Raw genomic sequence first — 26292 nt, forward strand, 5'->3', positions numbered from 1 at the left:
GGGGGGACAGGGGACAGGCAGGGGAGCAGGGGGCACCCCAAAAGCAGCCCCCCCGGGGGCAGCCCCCCCCCGCACTCACTGAAGGAGGGCTCCAGGCGGATGCACTCCTCGCAGTCCTGGAGGGGAAAGTGAGGGATCAGAGGTGCCCCAAAACCCCCACATCGCCCCCCCGCCCGCCCTGAGCCCTGCACCCCCCGAACCAGCCCCCCAGGACGCCCCAGACCTTGAGGGCCAGAGGGAACTCCAGCAGCTTGGTGTAGCAGGCGGCGCGGTTGCTATAGAGCCGAGCCTCGTGGGGGTTGCGGCGAATGGCCTCGCTGTAGTGCTTCATAGCCTGGGGGTAATCCCCTGGGGGGCCACAACAGCAGGGGGGGGTCACCAAAGATTCGGGGCGCCCCTTCTACCCCCCCAAGGCCCCCCTTTACCTCTCTGAAAACACTCGTTGCCTTTATTCTTCTCCTCCAGTGCCAGGTTGGGGTCGATGTACGCCAACCGCTCCTGCTCCTTTAAGATCTTCTCTGCCTGTTGCACCAAAATGAGGGCTTGGGGGGGGCCCGGGGGCACTGCACCCCCTTTTCTGACCCCCTAAGATCCCCCCAAATCACCTGCTGACACTTCTTGAGCACGTCGGGGGTGCGATGCTCAGCTAATGACTTATTGTAGAAGTTCACGGCGTCTTTGTACCGCTCCTCCCGCAGGTACGAGTTCCCGATGCGAGCGTACGCCCTGGGAGAGGATTTTTGGAGTATGGGGGAGTTTTGGGGGGGCTGGGGGGTCGCTCTCTCTTCAGCCCCCCAATCTTGCTGTACTCACTTCGCAATCTGCCTGTAGTCCTCCCGGTTCTCCCGCCCCACCTCGATGGCTTTTTCACACAGCTCTCGGCAGCGGTTGTAGTCGCCTGTCTCAAAGTAGACAGCTGTAGGAGGAAGAGAAAAGGGGGTTCAGTCAGATTTTGGGGGGTTTGGGGGATTCTGGGGGGCTCAGGGGGTTTTGGGGGTCACCCACCTGCTTGGTTGGTGACATAGGTCATGTTGGTGGGGTCCAGCTCCTCGGCGCGGGTGTAGTGAGCCAGGGCGGTGGTGAACTCCTTCCGCTTGTAGGCAGCGTTGCCCAGCTCCTTCTCCTGCTGCGCCTACGGTCGGGGGGGACGGGTCACCCCAAAACCCCCCCATGCAGCCCAAAACCTTCCCTGCACCCCCCGATAACTCCTTTCCCTTGTACGCAGCGTTGCCTGGCTTCTTCCACTGCGCTCACGGTTTGGGGGGACCAGTCACCCCAAAGTGCCTCCTCAGACCCACCCCCCCGGGTTTTGGGGAACCCCTCTCACCTCCTTCTTGTTTTCGGGGAGCTCCTGGGGCGGAGGGGGCTGGGCAGGGGGCTGGGGAGGGGGGCGGGGGAGGTGGGGAAGGGGCCTCCTCCTCTTCCTCGGCCCCACTCAGGTCCACCCCCAGCAGCACGCTCAGGGTCGTCATCACCCGGGGGTCCTGCAGCTTCCTGGGGAGGGGACGAGGGGGTGTTTGGGGGGGCTGCACCCCAAAATCTGTACACCTCCCCCCCCCCCGGGAGGACTTGGTGCCCCCAGATTGCCCCAACACCCCCCGGCACCCCAAAACCAGCCATAAGCCATCCCAGCACACAGCTGGGGTAGCGACCCACCAACTGCCCTGAATCCCCCCCCGAGCCCCCAAACCTGCCCTATAGCCCTGCCAGCACCCCAAAATCAGCCCTAAAGCCCCCCATCCCTGTCCCAATGCCTCCCAGCACCCCAGCCCCCCCCAAATCTGCCCCTGTCCCCCCTCACTGACGTGCCCAGCTGTGACGGGTTGCTGCGCAGCTGCTCCAGCAGCCGCCGGTACTCGGGGTCCCCCAGCAGCGCCTGGGTTCGGGGGTCCCCCTCCAGCCGCCCGTACAGGTCCGGCACACTGAAGGGGTTCAGCAGCTTCCGCTCTGGGTGGGGGGCAAGGAGGGGTGTCAGGAACCTCCCCAAACCCCCTTGTACCCCCCTTGGGGACCCCAGTCCCTCTCAGGAACCCCAAAACTGCTCACCAGGAAACCCCCCGCCCCACTCTGGCACCCCTAAACCTCTCTGCACCCCCTCCCAGGACTCCAAACCCCCCGAGAGCCCCCTAAAACCTCTCAGGGCCCCCCAAGCAGCCCCACCAGCCGTGCCTCCACCCTCTGCAGCCCCTCCATCTCCTTCAGCACCCCATTTCCCAGCTGCAAACCCCCTCAGCACCCTGTTCCCCCCAGTCAGCTCCCGCACCTATCAACCGTGCCTCCGCCCCCCCAGCACCCTCTCCCTGGCCCCAGAACCCCCCAAATCCCTCCCGGGCTGCCCCATGCGCACCAGCCATGCCTCCACCCTCTGCAGCCTCTCCACCCTCTTCGGCACCCCCTTTCCCAGGCCCAACCCGCGCCCTGCCCTCCTAGCTCCCCAGATCCCCCCCGTACCTGCCAGCCGCGCCTCCACCCCCCTCAGCCCCTCCTTCAGCTGCGCGTTGCCTGGTTCATGCTTCAGCCCCTCCTCGTACGCCGCCTTGGCCTCCTCGAAGCGATGCAGGAACTCCAGCGCCGCCGCCTTGCGCGAGTATCCCTGGGGCGGGGGGACGCAAGGTGAGCGCCCCGGGGCTGCCGCAGCCGGGGGCACCCCGGGGGCTCCCCCCACCCACCTTGGCCCAGTCCGGGCGCAACTCGAGGGTGCGGCAGGCGTCGGCCAGGGCGCGGGCGTAGTCGCCCTGACGGGCGTAGGCGGCCGAGCGGTTGCTGAAGAGAACGTGGTTGCGGCCGTCCAGGGCGATGGCGGCCGTGTAATGGCGCAGGGCCCCCCCCACGTCCCCCGCCGCCAGCGCCCGGTTCCCCCGCTCCTTCAGCTCCTGTGCCTGCACAGGGGGTGAGGAGGAGGAGGGGGGGGGTGAGGAAGGGCAGGGGAGAAAGGCAGAAGGAAGATGCAGGGCCACGAGGAGGAGGAAGGTGTGAAGAAGAGGAGGCGCACGAGAAGAAGGAAGATGCGAGAGAGGAAGGGCCACGAGGAAGGCGGAGGGGCACAAGGAGAAAGGCACGAGGAAGAGAGAGGAGGAAGGAAAAAGAGAAGGGGTGCAAGGAAAAGAAAAGTGTGAGGAATGGGAGGCTCAAGGAAGGGGTGTGAGGAAGAGGAGGGGCATGAAGAAAGGAGGGGTTGGGAACACGAGAGAGAGTGAGTAAAGGGCAAAAAAGAGGAGTGAACACAAGGAAAAGGAGGGGAGAAAAGTGGGAGGAAGATGAAGGGCCACGAGGAGGAGGAAGGTGCAATGAAGAGGAGAAGAAGGCAGGGGAGCACAAAGAGGAAGATGCAAGTAAGAAGAAGGTGTAGGAGGAGAAACAGGTGGGAAACATGAAGGAGCATGAGAAACAGTAAAGTTTGATGAAGAGGAGAAGCATGAGAAAGGTGGGGGGCCACGAGGAGGAGCACGAGCATTAGAGGTCAGGGCAATAAGGAGGGTGCGAGGAAGATGTGAGGCATGAGGAGAGCAAGGGACCGCAAATAGGGAAAGAGGCACAAGGAGGAGTACGGCGGCAGTAAAGTGAAGCAGCACAAGAGGGATGAAGGTGCGAGTAAGAGGAGGGTGGGGGGCACATGGTGGGATGAAAAAGAGAACAGGCCAGAGAAGGAAAAAGGGGGGCGTGAAAAGGAGAACGTGAGGAAGATGAAGTGGGGCCCCAGGGAGCCCCAACCCCCTCAAGGCCCCCCCCGCCCTGCTCCAGGACCCCAAACCCCCTCAGACCCCCCCCGCCGGGGGCTCCACCTCCCCTCGGGCCCCTCAAGGCTCCCCCAACCCCTGAAGGGCCCCCAGACCCGCCAGACCCTCCCCCCCCATCCCCTCAGAGCCCCTCCAGCCCCGCTCCGTCACCCCAAACCCCCTCAGGACTCTCCGAGACACCACAGCGGCCCCCCTGGACCCGGCTCTCCACCTCCCTGCAGGACCTCCAGCCCCCGCGACCCCTCAGAGACCCCCAGGCCCCTCGAAATCACCCAGATCCCCTCAGGGACTCCCGCGATCCCCTCTCAGGGCCCCCCCCAGCTCTGCTCCGGGACCGCAACCCCCCTCAGGGCCTCCCCGCCGCCTCCCCCGGCCCCTCCCCGGGTCCGCAAACCCCCAAAGGGGAGGCCACAGTCCTCTCGGAGCCCCCCCAGACCCCTCCGGGACCCCCAGGACCCGCCGGCCCCCGCCCACCTCCTCCATGGCGGCCCAGCCCGGCCCTGCTCCGCTCCGCTCCCGCCGCTAACGCGCCGCCTTCTGGAAGCTGCTAGAAGCCTCGCGCCCCGCCCGCCCGCGCCTCATTGGCCGCCGGTCCCGCCCGCCCGCCCCCGCGGGCACGTCCATTGGTCGCCGGCTGCGATCCCGCCTTCCCATTGGCCGCCGGGGGAAAGCGGTCCCAGCCTCCCTCCAGCCCCGCCTCCCCGCCGGAAGCCGCCGGCAGCGCCCGCCTCTGCGCGCCCATTGGCCGCGACGGCCGGCGCTGGCCGCTCATTGGCGGGAGCGCTGTCTCCCTTCTGGAATTTTCCACCTCTCCCATTGGCTGCGAGTGGTGCCAATCACAGCGGGGGGGGGGCGGAATGCAGAAGAGAGTGCGCCCCCTGTCGGCCCGGAGGCCTCGCTGCCACACGTGTCCCCCGGGCGGCGAGGGGCGGAGCTTGCACCAGGGGGCGGAGCTTGCACAGGGACCCTGAGACCTTCGGGAGGGGGTCGGGGGGGGGGGCAGGGGGCTCGGATCGCTCCCCCTCCACTCCCCCGAGTGTGTGCTGCGGGAGGGGCCAGACAACTGAGTCCCTTAGGACACACACAGACATATGTGACCTTGACGTGACCCCAGCGTGACCCCCCATGACCTCCCCGTCACCCCTGTAGGACCCTCCCCCCACCCGAGCCCTCCTGCGCGTCCCCGTACAAACCCTCGTGCAAGGCCCCCCGCACCGTGATCCCCCCCCTTCCCCAGCAGGCCCCCCCGTGAGCCCCATGTGTCCCCGCGCGCCCCCCCGTGTCACACCCCCCGGTCCCACGGGGCGCACACCCCTCCACCCCCCGCTCGCTGCCGGGGGGACCCAGGTGTCCGGGAAAGAGGCGCCGGTGGGAAAAGGAGCCGCTGGGTTTATTGGGGGGGTGGGGGTGGAGGGCGCCCCTCGGCCCTTCTGGGTTGATTTTTCCTGATTTTGGTCCTTTTCCCCCAATTCCAACGGCTGGGGGCAGGGGGAGGGGTGAAGGCACCTCACGAGGGGGAGGGGGGGCACTTTGATACGCACAGACCCGCCCCGAAGCCGCAGCGGGGGTGGGGGGAGGGCAGATGCCTGGGTCGTCCCCCCCCCCCGACACCTGGGTCCCCCCGCACACCCCCCATGGCCCCCCCAGTCTCTTGTCCAGGCCTGGGTCTGCTCCGGGGGTCCCCGACGGCGGGGTCCTCGCTGGGGTCCCGGATGCCTGGGTCCTCTTGGAGGTCATGGGGGTCGTGGGGGTCCCAGACATCTGCGTCCTCTCCCCTAAAACCACTCCTGCCCCAAATCTGCCTTTTCTCCCCTCAAAAAGCAGCGGCGCCGAAAAAACACCTTAAAAAAAGCCAAAATGCCCCAAAAAGGGAAGTGGGGGAAGGGCAGGGGAACCCTCCTCCCCAAAACCCCAGGGTGATCCCCCCAAATGTCCTCAGAACAGGGGGGGTCCCCCGCCGTATCCCCAGGGGGGGTCCCCCACATGGGGGGGGCTCCCAGGAAGAAGGGACCCCCCGTCATCAGGACCCCATTCCCCCACCGCTGCCGTGGGGCACCCGCCCCCCCCGGTACCCCCGAGCGCTGAGGGGGGGGCAGCGGAGGGGGAGGGGGCGGCGGTGGCGGGGGGGGGAAGACAGTGCGGATGCCGCCCTCTTCGGGGGGCCGCAGGGGTCTTAGGGGCAGCCCCCCTCCCCCAATTTTGGGGGGCGGGGGGGGAGCCCCCCCACCTCCCCTCCTCCTCCTCCTCCACCATCCCCCCAAGACCCCCAAGACCACTCCGGCCGCCGCCGCTGCTGCCCCCCCCGCTGCCGCTGCTGGGGGTAGCATGGGGGGGGCATCCCTTGGCGTGGGGGGTCCCGGTGACACGGGGAGGGTCTCGCCGCCGGCGCGAGCCTGGGCGCAAAGCGGGGGGGTGGCGATGCCGGGGGGGTCGAGGGCGGACAGACAGACGCGGTAAGCGGCGCGCGGCTGTAACGCCGTCACCACGTACTCCCCCCGCTCCCCCCGCACCAAGGTCTCCGTCACCGCCCCCCCCCCCCGGCCGTAACCAACTCAACCGTAAGGATGCGCCGGGGGGGGCCGGGGGCCACCGGACCCTCAGAGACCCCCCGGGCGCCGCTTGGACCCACAGACCACCTGTTGACACCGGGACCCCCGGCGCCGCGGCGGCAGTGCCTGGCGCCGCCGCCATGACTCCGGGCGATGCCGCCACGGCCCCCGGTGACGCCGCCACGCCGCCCGGCGCGGCAGGGGGGTCACAGGCATCCATCTCCCCCCTCAAGTCCCCCACCGCCAGCCCCCGTAACCGCGCCGGCGCCTGGCACAGCAGCCCCTTGACCTCCAGCCCCCGCGGCGCCCGTCGGCGCAGCCAGTCCCGCAGCCAGGCCAAGTTGCAGCCGCAGAACCAGGGGTTGTTCCGCAGCCCCAGGTGGCTCAGGCTGCCCAGGTCGTCGAAGAGCCCCCGCGGCAGCGTCGTCAGGTTGTTGTCCGACAAATCCAGCCGCTCCAGCGACCGCATCCGCGCCAGGGCGCCGGCGGGGACGTGGCTGATGGCGTTGGCGGCCAGGGACAGGCGGCGAAGGCGAGCGCGGGGGAGGTTGGCCGGCGGCGCGGCCAACGCGTTTCGCCCCAGCGAGAGCTCGCTGAGGTTGACCAAGCGGCTGAAGGTGTCGTCCGCCATCCGCTGGTTGGCCAACAGGTTCCCGTCCAGCACCAAGCGCCGCAGCGCCGGCAGACCCTCGAACGCGCGGAGGGGGATGGTGTGAATCCGGTTGTCGTCCAGCCGCAGCTCCTCCAGCGCCGGCGGGAGTCCCGGCGGGACGCTGCTGAGGTGATTCCGGGACAAAAACAGCAACCGTAAGCGGCGATTTTCGGCGAAGGCGTCTTCTTCAATGCCGGCGGCCGAGACCGAGTTGTCGTCCAGGTGCAGGCGCTCCAGCAGCGGTGCCCGCGCCAGCGCCCGCCGGCACAGCCCGCGGACGTTGTTCTCCTGGAGGTGCAGCTCCCGCAGCGCCGGCGGCAAATACGCCGGCAGTTGCTCCAAGGCGTTGGCGTAGAGATACAAAACCTTCAACGCCGATAAATGGCCCAAACGCGCCGGGATGCCGGCGTCGCCGATCCGGTTGTTTTGGAGGAAGAGGGTGGTAGCGCCGGCGGGGAGACCCTCGGGAACAGCCGTCAGCCCCCGGTCATTGCAGTAGACGTGGCCGCCGGCGCAGCGGCAGACGGCGGGACAGGCGGCGACGGTGACAGTGACCACGGTGATGGCAGTGAGGATGGTCAGGAGGGGGGAGGGGAAAGGGGGGGTGCTCCCCCCGCGGAGGGCAGCCAGGGTGAAGGCTGTCAGGGCCCAGGTTGGGGGAGGGAGGGGGAGGAGGAGGAGGAGGAGGAGGGGGGGAGGGGGGGCCATGGGGGGAGGGGGGATCCTGTAGGGGGGAGGGGAGGGAGTAAGGGCGGGGGGCAGGGCACCCGGGCATCTGGGTCCTGCGTCCCCCACGGGCACTGTGTATAGGGCAGGGACCCTCCCCAGCCCCCCCCAGCTGTCCGGGTGCTGCACGACCCCCACTGACCCCATACATAGGACAGGGGCCCCCCCAGCACCCTCCATCCCCCCCCCCCCTCTGTCACAGGGGACCCAGGCGTATGGGCATGGTACCCCCCCAACACTATCGACAGGGCAGGGACCCCCCCCAAGCCCCCCCCCCCCATGGGGCACCCAGGCATCTGGGCACAGGATCCCCCTACAGACCCCATATATGGGGCAGGGCCCCCCCCCGAGCCCTCCCCCAGCACGGGGCGGGGGGCAGGGCCCTACCTGGGTCCTCTGCCTGCTGCCTGCCTGCAACCGTCCCCAGTCCTCGTGCGACGGGTCCTCGTGCGACGGGTTCTCGTGCGAGGCCGCTGCTACCGGCTCCAGTGCTCCATGGCCCCCCCCCACCGGGGGGGCCGCTTTGGGGAGGGAGGGGTCGTGAGCCAGAGGAGCCCTTGTGTGACACGAGCCCTTGTGCGCCACCCTCGTGTGACACCCGACAGGACCCAGGCGTCCGGGCCTCCGCCCTCCCCTCCCCTGGGTGCTAATTACCAGCACCACTAATGAACCGCCCCTAATTAGTGCAGCTTGTTAGGGGACACCCCTGGGACCCTCATGCCCCAGGGTCGCCCTTGCGTCAGCCCCGACCTTTCACAAGGGCCTCGCACGAGGGGTCATGTGACCCATCCCCCAGGAGGGGACACAGGCATCCGGGTGATGCCCCCCAGTCTCAGCCCCCCCCCCAATTAAACACACTCCCCCGTCAGCCCGGGGCGCCTGGGTCCCCCCCAGATGCCTGGGTCCCTCCCTCCAGCTGGAGCATCCCTGGGTGCCGAGGGGGGACGGGGGGATTTTGGAGGCTCGGGGGGGCTGGTGAGGTCAGGGGGGTCTGAGGCCCCGGGAAGGTCTCATGGAGGGGGGGGTCGCTTCCCCAGAAACCCGGATCCCCCCCGGACGCCTGGGCCCCTCCCCCCAGCTGGAGCATCCCTGGGTACCCGGGGGGGTTGGGGGGCTTGGAGGGGTTTTGGGGGTTCGGTGGGGGGTTTGGAGGAGTCGGGGGGGGTTTCATGGTGGAGGGGGGGGTCAGACCCTCGGGCGTCTGGGTCCCTTCCCTCCCCCCTCCCGGTTGCCTGGGTCCGCCCTGGACGCCTGAGTCCCTCTCCCTGGCTGGAGCATCCTTGGGTTCCGGGGGGGCTTGGGGAGGGCAGGGGGGGTCTCATGGAGAGGGGGTCAGGCCCCCCAACGCCTGGGTCCCTTCCCCTCCCCCCATCCCGGTCGCCTGGGCCCCTCCCCTTGACTGGACCATCCCTGGGTACCGGGGCGGGGGGGGGCGGGCGGGGGGGCGGTTTTGGGGACTCTGGCGGGTGTCCGGGGGATTTGGGGCGCCCCGGGGGGGGGTGGTCGCTCCGGTGGTACCGGGGTGGGGGGATGGGCCCAGCACCCGGCTGCCTGGGTCCCTCCCCCGGGCTGGAGCATCACTGGGTACTGGGGGTGGGGGGGATGGGGATGCAGGGGGGGATGGGGAGGCGGTTTCGGGGGGTCCCGGGGGGTGGGGGTGGGTCGAGGGGGGAAGAGGGGCCCTTACCGGGGTCGGTACCGGCCGGCGCGGTCGGGCCCGGTGCTGGCGGCGGCGGCTGCGGGCGTGGGAAGGCGGCGGAGGGGGGGGGGGAGCGCCGCCTCCCGGTGCGCGGGGACCCGGGAGTGCGGGGGGACCCAGGCGCCCGGGGGGGCGGGGGGGGGTAAATGCGGAGGAGGGAGCGGATTCCGGAGCGGTGTAAATCCGGAGGGAGGTCGCGGCTAAGAGCCCCCTCCCCGCCAGGACGTCTGGGACCCCGGGTGGGGGGGGGGGGGCACTCGCACGGCGCTTGCACGGGGTCTCGCCTGGGGCATCACGGGGCGCGCACGGGGGTCAATGGCGCCTTGCACGGGCGCTTGCACGAGAGCTTGCACGAGGGCTGGCTCACACGGGACACCACGGCGGTGCACAGGGGGGCCCACCGGGGCTGGTGCCGGCAGGGGGAGGCCGGGGAGCGTGGGGGAGGCCCTCGTGCCCCCCTCGTGCCCCCCCATGTCCCCAGATGTGCTGCACACGGGGACACCCCATTGCACGGGCACAGCCTTGCACGAGGACTGGGCTTGAATGAAAACGGGGGCACCCATCGCACTGGGATGGCCCTTGCACGGGGACCCCCTCACATGAGGTGTCCCACTCCACCCCCCCCCCCCCGCCCTGTGGGTCCCTGTGAGCGCCTTCGGCAAGTGGTGGAGGGGGACAATGGGGGGTTTGGGGGGAACAGGGGGAATTTTGGGGCCCCTGGGTGTGGGTCAGGGTCCTCAGGGGCAGTTTGGGGCCCTGGGGGGGCAGTTGTGGGTCGGGGGGGGTGTCCCAGGACGTGCTGCACACGCACGTGGCAGGAGGAGTGGGTCACGCTCCGCAGCTTCCTGGGGCAGGATGAGGCCCCGGCCCACCGGCTGCTGCGCCCCCCCCCCCCCCGCCCCCCATCCCTCAACTGCCTCTGGGGGTCCCAGTGCCCCAACATCCCACAGGTGTCCCCCCAGACCCTCAATTGTCCCCTAAGTGGGTCTCAACTGCTTCCCCCACCCCCCAATTCCCCCCCAACTGCCCCCGACGAGGCCCCAAATGCCCCTCCAGACCCCGAGTGCCCTTTAAAGGGGTCTCATGTGCCCCCTGGGTCCTCAACTGCCCCCCAACGTCCTTCCCAACCCCCAACTACCCGTTCAGACCCCCAACTGCCCCCCCCCCAGCCCCGTCTCTCACCCCCCACCGCCCGAGACCTCAACCCCTAACGCCTGGGTCCTCTCCACATCACCCTCCCCCCTAAATAAACGTGCACAGCGAGTGGGGCCGCATCTTTATTGGGGGGGCCGGAGGAGGGAGGGCACGTGCGAGGCCGCACGAGCGCTCGTGCGAGGGTTGCACGAGGGCCCACAGGGTCCGTGTGAGGCCTGTGCAAGGGTTGCACGAGGCAGCGTGAGGTCACACGAGGCTGCGTGAGGATGCACGAGGCACCCCCAGGCCCCATGCAAAGCCCCAGCACGACCTCGGGAAGCTTCGCCGGGCCTGTGCGAGGTGCCGCCAGCCTCGTGCGAGGCCTCGTGCGAGGCAGGAGCTCACTTGTAGAGGATGTCATAGTGGCCAGGGCGGTAGAGGAGGCAGACGCGGGGCTGGGAGCCCTCGGGGAAGACGTGGGGGTTGGTGGCACCGCCCTCCCCCCGGTCCATGTATTCCACCAGGATGGAGACGTGCAAGGCTCGTGCGAGGGCGATGATGTGGATGTGGTCACTCTCCTTGCACATGGGTTCTACCTCCTGTAAGGGGAAAAGGGGGTGAGGGGGTGTGCGAAGGGCACGAGAGGGCAGCGGGGGCATGCAAGGGCACTCGGAGGCCGTGCAAGGGCAGCGTGAGGCTGTGCAAAGCTGTGGGAGAGACGTGCACGGACTACTGGAGGCTGCGCAATGGCGTGCGAGGGCCGTGCAAGGCTGAGTGAGCATCGTGCAGGGGCAACCAGAGGCTGTAAAAGGCTGTGCAAAGCTGTGCAAGAGCAGTGCAAACCTACGAGAGGGCTGTGCAAGGGCCACTGGAGGCTGGGTGAGGCTGTGCAAATGCCATTAGGAGCCGTGCAAAGCCGTGCCACAGCAGCGTGAGGGTGCGCGCAACCGTGCAAGGGCCATCGGAGGCTGTGCAAGGCTGTACGATGCCACACAAGGGCCACAAGAGACCGTACAGGACCCCATGAAGCTGCATAAGGGTGCTGGGAGGCAGCGTGAGGCTGTGCGAGGCTCCATGATGCCATGCAAGGGCCTCGGGATGCGAGGTGAGACCCGTGCAAAGCTTGTGCGAGACCAAGGGGCAGCATGAGGCTGTGCAAGTTTGCACAAGGCTGCGAGACGGCACGCGAAGGCCAGGAGGCCTCGCAAGGACCATGTGAAGCTGCGTGAGGGTGCCGGGAGGCAGCGTGAGGCCCATGTGAGGCCTGTGCGATGCTCGCCTGAGGCCGTGCAAATCCGTGCAAAGCTGCAAGATGCCACACAAGAGACCCCGCGAGGACCCTGCGAAGCCACGCAGGGGCCCCAGAGGGTGTTGCGAGACCCGTGCGAGGCTGCGCGATGCCACACAAGGGCCACGCAAAGCTGCGTGAGGGTGCTGGGAGGCGGCGCGTGGCCCGTGCGAGGCCCCGACCTGCTGGCAGAACTCCTTGATGCTGCGGCCGCCCTCCAGGAACTGCTCGAAGAAGCGGCGGTGGCGCTGGAGGCAGCCGGAGGTCAGCAGGCGCAGGTAGACCACCAGGTAGTCGGAGGTGCTGGGCTCGTTGAAGGCCGCCAGCAGCTCCGGCAGCGGCACGCGGCGCTCCACCCGCTCGATCAGCTCCATGAACTGCCGGGAACACGCGTGTCAGGGGACCTGTGGGGTTACCTGCGCCGTCACGGGGCACACGCGCCATCGTGGGGTCACACGCGGGGTCACACATGCAGTCGCGGGGTCACGTGCACCGTCACGGGATCACGTCCCCCCATGCCCCTGCGTCCCGTGCCCCCCCATCCCACGTCCCCCGCGTCCCGTCCCCGTGTCCCCACCGTGTTGTGGAAGTCCTCGATGGTGAACTCGGTGAACCCCTGTGCCACCAGCTCCTCCTTGCTGCGGGCGGAGACCTCCTTGAACCTGGGGGGGGACCCGGGCGTCTGGAGGGGGACTCAGGCATCCAGGCAGGGACAGGGACAAGGGGGGCCCAGGGGCTTGGGGGGGACACGCAGGCATCTGTGGGTTGGGAGGGGACAAGGGGGGCCCCGGGGGCTTGGGGGGGACACCCAGGCATCCCAGGAGGGACTCAGGTGTCTGGGGCGGGGGGGGGTGGACTCAGGCATCCAGGGGTTGGGAGGGGGCAAGGGGCACCCAGGGGGCAGGGGGGGGCACACCCGGGGGGCCCAGGCACCCAGAGGGGGGACCCGGGGGACTCGGGCGGGTGCACGGGGGGTCCCGGCCGCGGCGCACCGCTGCAGCTCCTGTCCGTCCTCCAGCAGAGCCTCCAGGTGGGCGAAGCCGAAGGCTCGGTAGAAGCAGTTCCCGTCCGGCCGCGTCTTCCGGATGTAGGAATACTTCTGGAGCAGGTCCTGGGGGGACACGGTCAGATGGGGGGGACATGGGGACACCTCGGGGGCACAGAGACACCCCAGGGGACATGATGCCCTTTAAGGCTCCCAGTGCCATACTGGTATCCCAGAGCTGATCCCAGTGCCACAGCGGTGCCTTAAAGGTGCTCCCAATCCCAAACTGGGACCCTTTAAAGCCTCCCAGGGCCACACTGGCATCCTCCTAAAGGCTCCCAGTTCCATGCTGGTGCCCACCTTGATCTTCTGCTGGTAGATGTGGTCATCCTCAGCGTACTCCTTGTAAAGCACCGCCAGCTCCAGCCGCTCCGACACCAGTGGGTTCTGCACCGCGATCTGCACCCCGAGGGAGGGGTCAGGATTGGGGGGAATCCCGTAAGGGGGAGGGGAGCGATTTGGGGACCCCCCCCAAGGAGGTTTTCTTGGGGGGTGTGTGTGTTTCTCACCTCTTGCTGGATCCTGTCCTGCTGTGCCATGATGGCCTCATCATAGGCCAGGCAGTTCACACCTTTGGAGGGGGGATATTGGGGTTCAGGGGGGCCCCCGATTTCATAAGGGCCCCCCATGGTGGTCTGGGGGGAGTGGGGTGAGGTGGGCACCCCCAAAATGCATCCTGGGAGGGGGGTTGGGGAGTGGCAGGACCCTGGGGAAATGCCTCTAGTTGGGGGATTGGGGTGCCAGGGGGAGACTATGGCAGTGTTGGGGGACACCCAACATATAGGGACCTACAGAGCGGTATTGGGGCACAGCAGGAAACTATAGTGGTATTAGGGTGCTATAGGAGACCTATAGGAGACTATTGGGGTGCTATGGGGGGCTATAGGAGGTACTGGGGTGCTGCCGGGAGCCCTACAGGGGTATCAGGGTGCTGAGGGGGCTATGGGGGTGTTATGGGGGAGACCACGGGGGCCCTGGGGTGCTATGGGGGGGCTTTCGGGGTACCGGGGAACCATGGGGGTGCTGCGGGGGAGGGGGGGGCTGTAGGGGTATTGGAGGCCCTATGGGCAGGAACTGAGCCTGGGCGCGGGGGGGGACCCTGTCCGGGGGTACCCGGGGGGTGCCGGGACGCAGGGGGAGGCCCTGGGGGGCGGCCCCGGTGGGGGTCCCGGCCGGCGCCCGTCGGTACCGTCCGCGTCGCCGCCGAGAGGCTCCGGCTTCTGCTGAGGCTCCTCCGCCGCCATCATCCGCCGCAGCCCCGCCCCGCGCAGCGCTTCCGGGTCACCGGCCGCCGCCAGCAGCGCTTCCGGGTCAACCGCCGCCCCGCCGGAAGCGCGCCCGGCCCTTAGCAACCGGCTCCTCCCTCCCTCGGTCTCTGGCCCGCCCCTAGCAACCGCCCGGGTGGGCGAGAGGCCCCGCCCCTGACGACCGCCCCAGCGACAGGCCCCGCCCATGGGGGGGTGTCCTGGTTTTGTGGTTTTTAGCGTCAGGCTGCAGCTGGGGTCTGGGTGTTCCTCAGCGCAGTCAAGGCCTCTGGAACCGTTAAGCTGTCACTCAGCGTCCAGCTGACTTGTTTAAAAATTTTTTTCGGCTGCGGAGGGCCGGAGGCAGCGAGCGGAGCGCCGCGAGAAGTGGGCCAGCGCGTGGTGGAGGGAGGATGTGACCGGTGGCTGCACCGCTGGCCTGTAGGGTTTGGTTTGGTGTTTGTTTTGGAGATGGAAAGCCGTGTGCGAGGCAGGATATCGGCACCGGAGCTGGCTTGGGCAAGGTGAGCCCGGGTGGCTGCAGCCGCGGTTCCTTTTCAGGTGAAGTTCGAAGCGTCCCCCGTTGTCTGTGTCCTACAGGTGGCACCCAGGCCTCGACGTGGCGACCGGTAAATGTCAGAGGCGGGGCGGGTGAGCGGCCGCGGTAGCGGGGCAGGAGGTGGGAATCGGCGCGGGCAGGCTGCAGGTTCAGGCAGTATCTCAGCACGTGTCTCTTGCTTCGGTTTTTGTAGGTGCCACAGGCAGGCTCGGAGGGGCAAAGCCGCATGGCGGTGAGCGGCCCGAGGACGTGAGGCGCTTGTCAGCCGGGTCAGGGTTCAGTGCAGAGAATCACGGGGCAGCTCCACGAAGCCTTTCTCGTTGATTTTGCAGGTGCCGCGCAGGCAGCCTTTGGAATCGGATTCAGCCCCCGGCCCTCTGAGCGCTGAGCTGAGGATCAGGGACCACTGCCCTACAGTGTGTAATTTTAACTCCAGCTGCAAAGTGGAAATGTTTCTCATTCAGAGTTTCATTTTATGAACTTTCCATCAGAGTGGATATTCAGAGATTATGTACTTGACAGTAGAAGTCATAGCAACAAGACTTTTCACTGTTTTTTTTTTAAAAAAAAGAATTCCTTCCAAAGACCCAAGCGCAGCACATTTTCCAGAAGTTGATGGCGTCGCTGGTCTTTGGGTTCTCAGTTGTAAGAGTCGAGATGCCATAAAAACGTGTTCCCCTGCAGCGCACCCAAAAGCATTAGCAAATCTGCCAGGCCTTTTTGGTGGCCTTACGCATCGCAGCACTGGGGACTTGATTTTTTTTTTCCCAGAAGTAAAACCTCATGGGGGATCTTTTCTCACTGATTTTTCTATCATAAATGAAACTTAAAAAAAACCCTAAAATGGTATAATTTACAAATTGACTTACATTGTTTAAACGGTAACTGCTAAATAGCTATGGCAGATAATTTGTTCGGTGCACTGAAGCAGTTAGCTGTTTGTTCTAAGCGTTCAAAAAGAGAGGGAACTGAAGGTTACAGGGTTTTTTCCTGACATGTTGTTGGGGTGCTCTCAAGTACTTCATTTCTGTCGCAGTTTCAGTGGCGCGGTTCCTTGGCAGTTCAGCAGCGTCTCTCTTGGCGGTGCAGCTGGCCAGACGTCCCTGCTAATTATGGAACACGCCAAACCCCCTCGTTGAGTTGTACGTGTGTATTTTGGAGATAGACAGTGTAATGGTATCAGCTCACAGCTGGGCGAGTTAAATTAACGTAAAATCAAGTACTTATGCATTTAATAAAAATACTTACATAAGCCTATGCACACCTTCTTAGTATAAAGTGAATTACTGACATTTATTAATTGTTTTTTACTTTGCTTGTTAAAGTTCACTTCTGATTTTATTGACCCAGCAAGCAGGACGTGCAGCAGCAGCAGCAGCAGCAGCAGCACAAGGGCCGCGGCGTCGCGGCGGATCCGTCAGCCGTAGGTTGTGATGACGGTACGACCTCGTCCTGCAGCCTCGCAAGGTTCCCTCCCTGCAGCCCTGCTGTACGGACGGGATGAGACATTCCGACGCCAGCAAGAGCGTTTGCTTTTATGGGCAGGATGTGCTCGGGATCGTATCGATCGGCCTTGCTGGTGATTTGAGGAGTTGAAATCGCTCCGGCCTTGCCAGGGTGTGTTGTATGTGGAGCTGACCTGTTCACACAGAGTCTCCCCGAGCTCCACTGCTATCCTGACCCTTGTTCTGATGGAACTTCCTTCTGTGTTATTTTTTCAAGATGCTGTAATAGGATTTGGGTTTTTTGTTTTTCAGGTGTGTTGTTGTCAGCGTCTCCTGATGCTGACGGGTCCCCCAGGCCAGGTTTGCCTGCCGGCCGCTAACCCCCTGAAGCAGGGCCAGCCCTGTGTCTGGAGAGTCCTGGCTCAGCCTGTGGGACAGGGGCTGGGGGGGCTGTTCCACCTTTATTGTTCTAATAGAGCCACCCCTCAGGGTGGGGTGTGTACGTATGTAAATGGCATTATTAAAGTAATGAGTGATCTGCTGTGGGTTATCCCGGGTGGACCCCCTGGTGCGGGTCATCCCCACCCGTGTCCCCCGCCACGTGTTTCTACCCACACGCAGACCCCCCTGCCGTGTCCACCCCAGGTTTTCCCCCCACATGAGGTTTTTCTCTGCCATACACGGTGGGGGAGGGTGGTTTGTGGTGGGTGGGTGTTTTTTTCTTTTAAATTATTAAACTACTTCTATCTCAACCCGTGAGTTTTCTCACTTTCCCCTTCCCATTCTCTCCCTGTCCTGCTGGTGGAGAAGAGGAATCAGGGGGTGGGCTCGCCCAGGACGAGCAGCTTCAGGGCTGGGGGTCTGGTGGCAGTGCAGACCCCCGGCGCAGGGCCCGGCAGAGGCTCTCACCACCATTTCCATCTGGACCACAACAGGGTCCGACAGGCCGGAGCGCAGCGAGGGGGCTGGTGGGAGTGTCAGCTCTGTGCAGCTGTGGGAGATTCAGTGTGTTAAGAGTCAAATCATGTGTTATTGGTAAATGGTTAAGAGGCAAGACGGCATTGGCCTGTCAGCCCTGCACAGCTGTGGGAGATTTGATAATGAAGAGCCAAATAGACATCAGCAAGGGAGCTCAGTGAAGGGCTCTGCTCAGGAGCTCTGTTTTGTGCAGGCTTGGCGAAGAGCTGGTCGGTCCTGCGCTGGCTCAGAGAAGTGCCAGCTCTGCTCTGCACAGGCCTGGAGAAGCAGCAAGGCTTTGAGGAGAAACAGGCCTTGGAAGAGAGGTAAGAAACTGCCAGGATGTGCTAAGGTGGATGGAACTGTTTGTTGGAGAGAGGGTCGATGACTGTCTAGTTGCCGATTTGCTTATTATGAAGTAAGAGCTTGAACGAGAGTATAAGTGTGTGTTGTTGTATGAGTACGTATTAACGTGAGAAAAAGAGATATTAAAGAAAATAAACAGCCCCTGCCCTGCAGAAAGAAAGAAGAACATTGTGATGTGTGAATTATTTTGGCTGCTACAACTTACTACAATTTAGTATAATTTATTACAGGGGCTGGTGGGCAATGGGGGCCTGTGGAAACAACGCTTCACCCCCAAAACCTGCCAGAGGCTGTGCAGGGCAGGGGGAGGATCTGCAGGCGCTGGGGGAGCAGAAACCCCACCCCATCTGGGGTGAGTGGCCTGGGGCAGCCCGAGGACCCCTGGCCCCAGCACTCGTCCATGAAAGGACTTGGGGGTCATGGGGAGGGGTGCAGGGGGGGAGATGGGGAGACCTGCCATTCGTCATGGTCTGGCTGTCCCAGCACGGTACGGGCGTCCATGCCCACCCCGACCCGTCAAGGGTCCCGCCACTGTCCATGGGAGTACAGGGACCCTCCAGGAGCCCCGGGTGGGTGGGTGGGTGGTGCAGGAAGGGGTTGGAGCAAGTGGCAGGGCTGGGGAGGGGAAGCTGGGAGCCAGCGAGGGGTGGCCAGACCCGACATCATGGGAGCATCCCGCTCCCCGTGTGCACCCTCACCCCAGGGAGTACTCGGGGAGTTTTTCAGACTGTCCAAGGTCTGTCTTATCTTCACTAGGCAAGGAGTTACAGGTTTCAAAACATCTTACAAGTGGGTAATGAATTTATACAAAAGTATAAATTAAATTACATACATTGCAGTAAAATATGGGAAAAATAAAAGCTAGTAAAACACAAGTGATGGTTAACGTTAAAACTAAATGTGCTACTTTACAGGTCCCTGTACATTAGCAAGTTCAAGTGTACTTATAGCAACTTCCTTCACACTAGTGAAAGATGCAGCTTAGACAAAATGTAATTAGTAGCGAGGATGAAATGCTGTGAGAATGTTTATCCAACTTCCCTTGTTCAGCCTTGCTCAAGGCTGAGAACCCAAGTGTTCGGCCTTGTTAGAAACTCCCTTGGTTCTCCTCCCCAAGCCCTGGCCAGGCTCTGGGTGGAATCCAACAGGAGGATGAAACCAGATGTTTCTGCTCAAAACAAAGCTGCCAGTTATTCTGATTATCTGACTTTTGATATATAAGGCTGGACCCGTGTGGTGGTTTAGCCCCTGCCGGGGTCTGAGACCACGCGGCCGCTGCCCCTCCCCCACAAAGGGAGTGAAATACAAAGCCCCAAGACTGAAATAAGGAAAGGTTTAATACAACAATGCAATAGCAACACAACCAACAACAACAATAACAGTGATAGCAATGAACAGAGCAAAATAGCTACCAAATACAGCAGTGAGAAGCACGATGTATAAAACCACGAGTGCACCGCGCTCCCGCGCCAGGAAAATGTGACCTGCCAGGATGTGATGTCGGCATGGTATCTGAATAACCCGGCTAGAGCTCCCCCCCCACTGCTGGGGAAACTTAACCCTATCCTGGTTAAACCAGGACAACCCACTTGCTGCGACTCTGGATGCCTCACCTCTGGATGGATGCATCGTGGAGGACTTCCCACTTGCAGGGAAAGGTACTACAAAACCTCGCCGCAACCGGGGCTCCGCGGCGACTGCGGGTCTGGATGTTGGTGACGTACGCAAGTGGTGATGGATCTTTCTTAATCACTGTTCTCCCCACTGTGTAGTAATGATTAGGTGCAATACCTTGCTTGTTCTTATTTCCTATAATTAACTGTATGTAGTAATAAAGTGTACTATTCTGTACTTATTGCTTATTTTCTGTGTTACTTGGTTATATCCTTAATTATTAACAGTAAAATAAGCGTACACTTTTCACTCTGGTCTCTGAGTTTAATTGGCATCCTCGATCAGCAACACACCAGAAGGTGCAAGCAGGGAATTCTAATAGGGTCCGGGTTAGGGTTAGGTCCTCTCTCGGACCCTTTGTGCTGCTCCCTGTCTTGACTATTGATCGCTTCATCTCTCTGTCTTGTTCTCTGTTCCTGTCTTTTCTCACGCGCCACCTCTCTGTCCTTCTCTCTGTTGCTCTTGTTGGTTCTAGGTCAGCATCTTGCTCTGTGTCCCTCTCCCTTCCGCAGTTGTCTCCTGCTCTCTGGCTCCCTGTCCCTCACCTGTCTTCTAGATGCCTCCGTCCTGCCTCCTCTCTTTCCTGATCCCTCTGGCCTGTTTCCCATCGCCAGCTTGCCGTTCTTTCTCCACTTCTCTGCCTCGGTCCTGTCCCTCTCCTCATGTCTCAGTTGCTGCTGTTTCTTTCTCCATTACCACCCCGCTCCCTGTCCCTTTTCTCCTCTCTCTCCTCCATCGTCTCCTGAACATTTTGCCTGTAGAGCTCCATACCGCTCTCTGTGGCGTTCTTTCCCGGTATAACCCCGTGCCCAGCTCCCTGTGCCATTCTGTCCTGCTCCGTGGCCTTTTCCCTTTCAGCCCGTCCTGGTCTTTCCTTTCTCCCTCTCTTTGTCCCGATCCCTCTCCCTTTCTCCCTCTCTCGCTCTCCCATCCCCTCAAGCCCTCTGCCTTCTTGACCATCTCTTGCTCTCCCTCCTTCCCACCTTCCTTCCTCCACATTTGATTTCTCTCTCTCTCTGTTCTTTCTTCTCTCCACTCATCATTATCTCTCTTCCTCTGTCTTGCTCCCTGACGCTGTTTTACTTCCACCCTGTCCCTGCAGGACTCCTCCTTCCCTTGCTAGTGATTTCTCCCTCTCTACTTCCACCACGTCTTCTCATCCCTTTTGGCTTCCCAGCCCTTTTCAAACTCTAATGCCCGCACACCTCGCACCCTTTTCGGCACCTACTTTTTTCTGGCCTATAGCTGCCCTCCAGCCTCTACTGCCCTCCAACCTCCCACCCTTTTTCAGCCTTCAGTGTTTTCCGGCCTCTACTTCCCCCAGGTCTCCCGCCCTGTTTTGGCCTCCACTTTTTTCTGGCCTCTACCTCCCTCCAGCCTCCCACCTCCTTTTGGCCTCCCACCCCTTTTTGGCCTCCACTTTTTTCTGGCCTCTACTTACCTCCAGCCTCCCATCTCTTTTTGGCCTTTCACCCCTTTTTTGGCTTCCACATTTTTCTGGCCTCTATTTCCCTTCCAGCCTCCCGTTTCAGCCTCCTGCAGCTTTTCGGTCCCCTCCTTTATTCAGGCCTTTATGTGCTCTTTGAACTTCTGACCCTTTGACGCCCACCCAGCCCTTTTCTGTGTCCCGCCCCCTTTGGCACTCCACAAGCTTCTGCCCTTTACTTGCCCTCTGGCCTCCCACCCTGTTTTGGCCTCCCATCCCTTTTGGGCCTTCACTTTTTTTTCTGGCATCTACTTACCTCCAGCCTCTCATCTCTTTTTGGCCACACACCCCTTTTTTGGCTTCCACATTTTTCTGGCCTCTGTTTCCCTTCCAGACTCCCGTTTTGGCCTCCTGCAGCTTTTCGGTCCCCTCCTTTATTCAGGCCTTTATGTGCTCTTTGACCTTCTGATCCTTTGTTGCCCACCCAGCCCTTTTCTGTGTCCCACCCCTTTTGGCTCTCCACAAGTTTCTGCCCTTTACTTGCCCTCTGCCATCACACCCCTTTTCGGTCTCCACTTTTTTCTGGCCTGTATTTACCCTACATCATCTACTTCCCTCCAGCCTCCCACCCCACCCCTAAAGAAAGGCTTTACTCTTTCTGGCCTCTACTTTCCTCTGGCCTCCCACCCAGTTTCGGAATCCGCTCTTTTCTGGCCTCTACTTCTCTCAAGACTCCCACCCCGTTTCGGCCTCCCACCATGATTTGGCCACCAATTTTTTCTGGCCTCTACTTCTTGCTGGCCTCCCACCCTGTTTTGGCCTCCCACCCCAATTTGACCTCCACTTTTTCTGGCATCTAATTTCCTCTGACCTCATTTCGGCCTCCCACTCCTTTTCAGCATCCACTGGTTTCTGGCCTCTTCTTCCCTCCAGCGTTCCACCCCTTTTTGGCCTCCACTTTTTCTGACCTCTACATGCCTCTGGCCTCCCAACATGTTTTGGACTCCCACCCCATTTTGGCATCCAATTTTTAGCCGGACTCTACTTCCCTCCGGCCTCCCACCCCTTTTAGGCCTCCCACCACATTTCCGCCTCCAATTTCTTCTGGCCTCTACTTCCTTTTGGCCGCCCACCCTGTTTCAGCCTCCCACAGTGATTTGGCCTCCAATTTTTTCTGGCCTCTACGTCTCGCTGGCTTCCACCCTGTTTTGGCCTCCCACCCTTTTTTAGACTCCACTTTTCTGGCCTCTACTTTCTTCTGGCCTCCCACCATATTTCAGCCTCCCACCCCACTTTGGCATCCACTATTTTCTGGCCTCTAGCTCCCTCCGGCCTCCCACATCTTTTCGGCCTACCCCCCCCTTTTTTGCCTTTCACATTTTTCTGGCCTCTATTTCCCTTCCAGCCTCCTGTTTCGGCCTCCTGCACCTTTTCGGCCCCCCTCCTTTATTCAGGCCTTTATGTGCTCTTTGAACTTCCGACCCTTTGACGCCCACCCAGCCCTTTTCCGTCTTCCACCCCTTTTGGCTCTCCACAAGTTTCTGCCCTTTACTTGCCCTCTGCCATCACACCCCTTGTCGGTCTCTACTTTTTTCTTCTGGCCTATGTTTACCCTCCAGCCTCTACTTCCCTCTGACCTCCCACCCTTTTTCAGCATTCCCTGTTTTGTAACCTTATTTGCTTCCAGCCTCCCACACCTTTTCGGCCTCCACTTTTTTCTGGCCTCTACTTCCCACTGGCCTCCCACCTCTTTTTAGCCTACCACCCATTTTTGCTTTTCACATTTTTCTGGCCTCTATTTCCCTTCCAGCCTCCTGTTTTGGCCTCCTGCACCTTTTCGGTCCCCTCCTTTATTCAGGCCTTCATATGCTCTTTGAACTTCCGACCCTTTGTTGCCCACCCAGCCCTTTTCTGTGTCCCACCCCTTTTGGCACTCCACAAACTTCTGCCCTTTATTGCCCTCTGGCCCAACACCCCTTTTCGGTCTCCACTTTTATCTGGCCTATATTTACTATCCAGCCTCTACTTCCCCCTGGCCTCCCACCCTTTTATGGCTTTCTTTTTTTCTAATCCCTACTTCCCTCCATCCTCCCACCCAGTTTTGGCATCCACTATTTTGTGGCCTCCACTTCCTTCCGGCCTCCCACCCCATTTCAGCCTCCACTTTTTCTGGCCTCTACTTTCCTCTGGCCTCCTACCACATTTTGGACTCCCACCCCGATTTGGCCTCCAATTTCTTCTGGCCTCTACTTCACTCCAGCCTCCCACCCCGTTTTGGTCTCACATCAGTATTCGGCCTCCAATTTTTTCTGACCTCCCACCACATTTTGGCATCCAACCAAAATTGGAGGTTGAAAAGGGGTGGGAGGCCCAAAAGGGGTGGGAGGCTGGAGATAAGTAGAGGCTAGAAAAAAATTGGAGCCGAAAAGGCGCGGGAGGTCGAAAAATGGTGGGAGGCTGGTGGTAAATAGAGGATAGAAAAGAATTGGTGGCCAAAAGTTAGTGGGAGGCAAAAAGGGGTGGGAGGCTGGAGAGAAGTTGAGGCTAGTAAAAATTGGAGGCCGAAAAGGGGTGGGAGGCTGCAGAGAAGTAGAGGCGAGAAAAAATTGGAGGCCAAAGGGGGGTGGGAGACGAAAAAATGGTGGGAGGCTGGTAGTAGAGGACAGAAAAAAATTGGAGGCCGAAAGTTAGTGGGAGGCAAAAAGGGGTGGGAGGTCCAAAAGGGGTGGGAGGCTGGAGAGAAGTAGAGGCTAGAAAAATTGGAGGTTGAAAAGGGGTGGGAGGCCAAAAAGGGGTGGGAGGCTGGGTAGAAGTAGAGGCCAGAAAAAATTGGAGGCCGAAAAGGGGTGGGAGGCCCAAAAGGGGTGGGAGGCCTGAGAGAATTAGAGGCTAGAAAAAATTGGAGGCCAAAGGGGGGGTGGGAGAAGAAAAAATGGTGGGAGGCTGGTAGTAGAGGACAGAAAAAAATTGGAGGGCGAAAGTTAGTGGGAGGCAAAAAGGGGTGGGAGGTCCAAAAGGGGTGGGAGGCTGGAGATAAGTAGAGGCTAGCATATATCTGAGTTCAAAAAGGGGTGGGAGGCCAAAAAATGGTGGGAGGCTGGAGAGAAGTAGAAGCCAGAAAAAATTGGAGGTCGAAAAGGGGTGGGAGGCCAAAAAGGGGTTGGAGGTTAAAAAGGGTGGGAGGCTGGAGAGAAGTAGAGGCTAGAAAAAATTGGATGTTGAAAAGGGGTGGGAGGCCAAAAAGGGGTGGGAGGCTGGAGATAAGTAGAGGCTAGCATATATCGGAGTTCAAAAAGGGGTGGGAGGCCAAAAAATGGTGGGAGGCTGGAGAGAAGTAGAGGCTAGAAAAATTGGAGGCCGAAAAGGGGTGGGAGGCCAAAAAGGGGTGGGAGGCTGGAGAGAAGTAGAGGCCAGAAAAAATTGGAGGCTGAAAAGGGGTGGGAGGCCGAAAAGGGGTGGGAGGCCTGAGAGAATTAGAGGCTAGAAAAAATTGGAGGGCAAAGGGGGGGTGGGAGAAGAAAAAATGGTGGGAGGCTGGTAGTAGAGGACAGAAAAAAATTGGAGGGCGAAAGTTAGTGGGAGGCAAAAAGGGGTGGGAGGTCCAAAAGGGGTGGGAGGCTGGAGAGAAGTAGAGGCTAGAAAAATTGGAGGTCAAAAAGGGGTGGGAGGCCAAAAAGGGGTGGGAGGCTGGAGAGAAGTAGAGGCCAGAAAAAATTGGAGGTCGAAAAGGGGTGGGAGGCCAAAAAGGGGTGGGAGTTCGAAAAAGGGTGGGAGGCTGGAGAGAAGTAGAGGCTAGAAAAATTGGAGGTCGAAAAGGGGTGGGAGGCCAAAAAGGGGTGGGAGGCCTGAGAGAATTAGAGGCTAGAAAAAATTGGAGGCCAAAGGGGGGTGGGAGAAGAAAAAATGGTGGGAGGCTGGTAGTAGAGGACAGAAAAAATTGGAGGGCGAAAGTTAGTGGGAGGCAAAAAGGGGTGGGAGGTCCAAAAGGGGTGGAAGGCTGGAGATAAGTAGAGGCTAGCATATATCTGAGTTCAAAAAGGGGTGGGAGGCCAAAAAATGGTGGGAGGCTGGAGAGAAGTAGAGGCTAGAAAAATTGGAGGTTGACAAGGGGTGGGAGGCCAAAAAGGGGTTGGAGGCTAAAAAAGAGTGGGAGGCTGGAGAGAAGTAGAGGTCAGAAAAAATTGGATGTTGAAAAGGGGTGGGAGGCCCAAAAGGGGTGGGAGGCTGGAGATAAGTAGAGGCTAGCATATATCAGAGTTCAAAAAGGGGTGGGAGGCCAAAAAATGGTGGGAGGCTGGAGAGAAGTAGAGGCTAGAAAAATTGGAGGCCGAAAAGGGGTGGGAGGCCAAAAAGGGGTGGGAGGCTGGAGAGAAGTAGAGGCCAGAAAAAATTGGAGGCCGAAAAGGGGTGGGAGGCCGAAAAGGGGTGGGAGGCCTGAGAGAATTAGAGGCTAGAAAAAATTGGAGGCCAAAGGGGGGGTGGGAGAAGAAAAAATGGTGGGAGGCTGGTAGTAGAGGACAGAAAAAAATTGGAGGCCGAAAGTTAGTGGGAGGCAAAAAGGGGTGGGAGGTCCAAAAGGGGTGGGAGGCTGGAGAGAAGTAGAGGCTAGAAAAATTGGAGGTCGAAAAGGGGTGGGAGGCCAAAAAGGGGTGGGAGGCTGGGTAGAAGTAGAGGCCAGAAAAAATTGGAGGTCGAAAAGGAGTGGGAGTCCAAAAAGGATGGGAGGCTGGGGAGAAGTAGAGGCTAGAAAAATTGGAGGTCGAAAAGGGGTGGGAGGCCAAAAAGGGGTGGGAGGCTGGATAGAAGTAGAGACCAGAAAAAATTGGAGGTCAAAAAGGGGTGGGAGGCCAAAAAGAGGTGGGAGTTCGAAAAAGGGTGGGAGGCTGGAGAGAAGTAGAAGCCAGAAAAAATTGGATGTTGAAAAGGGGTGGGATGCCAAAAAGGGGTCGGAGGTTAAAAAGGGTGGGAGGCTGGAGAGAAGTAGAGGTCAGAAAAAATTGGATGTTGAAAAGGGGTGGGAGGCCCAAAAGGGGTGGGAGGCTGGAGATAAGTAGAGGCTAGCATATATCGGAGTTCAAAAAGGGGTGGGAGGCCAAAAAATGGTGGGAGGCTGGAGAGAAGTAGAGGCTAGAAAAATTGGAGGCCGAAAAGGTGTGGGAGGCCCAAAAGGGGTGGGAGGCTGGAGAGAAGTAGAGGCCAGAAAAAATTGGAGGTTGAAAAGGGGTGGGAGGCTGGAGAGAAGTAGAGGCGAGAAAAAATTGGAGGCCAAAGGGGGGTGGGAGACGAAAAAATGGTGGGAGGCTGGTAGTAGAGGACAGAAAAAAATTGGAGGCCGAAAGTTAGTGGGAGGCAAAAAGGGGTGGGAGGTCCAAAAGGGGTGGGAGGCTGGAGAGAAGTAGAGGCTAGAAAAATTGGAGGTTGAAAAGGGGTGGGAGGCCAAAAAGGGGTGGGAGGCTGGAGAGAAGTAGAGGCCAGAAAAAATTGGAGGTCGAAAAGGAGTGGGAGTCCAAAAAGGGGTGGGAAGCTGGATAGAAGTAGAGGCTAGAAAAATTGGAGTTTGAAAAGGGGTGGGAGGCCAAAAAAGGGTGGGAGGCTGGATAGAAGTAGAGGCCAGAAAAAATTGGAGGTCGAAATGGGGTGAGAGGTCGAAAAATGGGAGGCTGGAGAGAAGTAGAGGCCAGAAAAAATTGGAGGCCAAAAGGGGGTGGGAGGCCAAAAAATGGTGGGAGGCTGGTAGTAAATAGACGACAGAAAAAAATTGGAGACTAAAAGTTAGTGGGAGGCAGAAAGG

The 26292-nt window shown here is 61.1% G+C and overlaps 3 protein-coding genes across 3 annotated transcripts in view; all 3 read right to left on the reverse strand.

Moving 5' to 3' along the window:
- LOC141916957 (stress-induced-phosphoprotein 1-like) overlaps positions 1-4292 on the reverse strand; it is a 13087-nt gene extending 8795 nt beyond the window's left edge. Inside the window, 12 exon segments of the mRNA XM_074809959.1 lie at positions 3-116; positions 224-348; positions 426-522; positions 606-726; positions 814-916; positions 1006-1132; positions 1328-1381; positions 1383-1494; positions 1806-1947; positions 2452-2593; positions 2670-2879; positions 4212-4292. Coding sequence (XP_074666060.1) covers positions 3-116; positions 224-348; positions 426-522; positions 606-726; positions 814-916; positions 1006-1132; positions 1328-1381; positions 1383-1494; positions 1806-1947; positions 2452-2593; positions 2670-2879; positions 4212-4220 — 1356 coding nt within the window. The 5' untranslated portion in view covers positions 4221-4292.
- A 1258-nt stretch (positions 4293-5550) lies between these two features.
- On the reverse strand, positions 5551-9926 carry LOC141916958 (leucine-rich repeat transmembrane protein FLRT1-like). The gene is given in 6 exon segments (XM_074809960.1): positions 5551-5578; positions 5721-6269; positions 6271-7576; positions 8072-8185; positions 9352-9647; positions 9733-9926. Coding segments are annotated over 6 exon segments (2487 nt in total).
- Positions 9927-10627: 701 nt separating this feature from the next.
- Positions 10628-14165, reverse strand: OTUB1 (OTU deubiquitinase, ubiquitin aldehyde binding 1). Its single transcript, XM_074810081.1, has 7 exons — positions 14020-14165; positions 13340-13401; positions 13131-13229; positions 12778-12896; positions 12363-12447; positions 11968-12162; positions 10628-11096 (listed from the first exon to the last, which is right to left on the reverse strand). Exons 1-7 carry the CDS (start codon positions 14075-14077, stop codon positions 10899-10901), a joined length of 816 nt encoding a protein of 271 aa, XP_074666182.1. The 5' UTR covers positions 14078-14165; the 3' UTR covers positions 10628-10898.
- Between the last annotated feature and the right edge of the window lie 12127 nt (positions 14166-26292).

The sequence above is a fragment of the Strix aluco genome, chromosome 33 (genome assembly GCF_031877795.1).
Source record: "Strix aluco isolate bStrAlu1 chromosome 33, bStrAlu1.hap1, whole genome shotgun sequence".
NCBI lineage: Eukaryota > Metazoa > Chordata > Aves > Strigiformes > Strigidae > Strix > Strix aluco.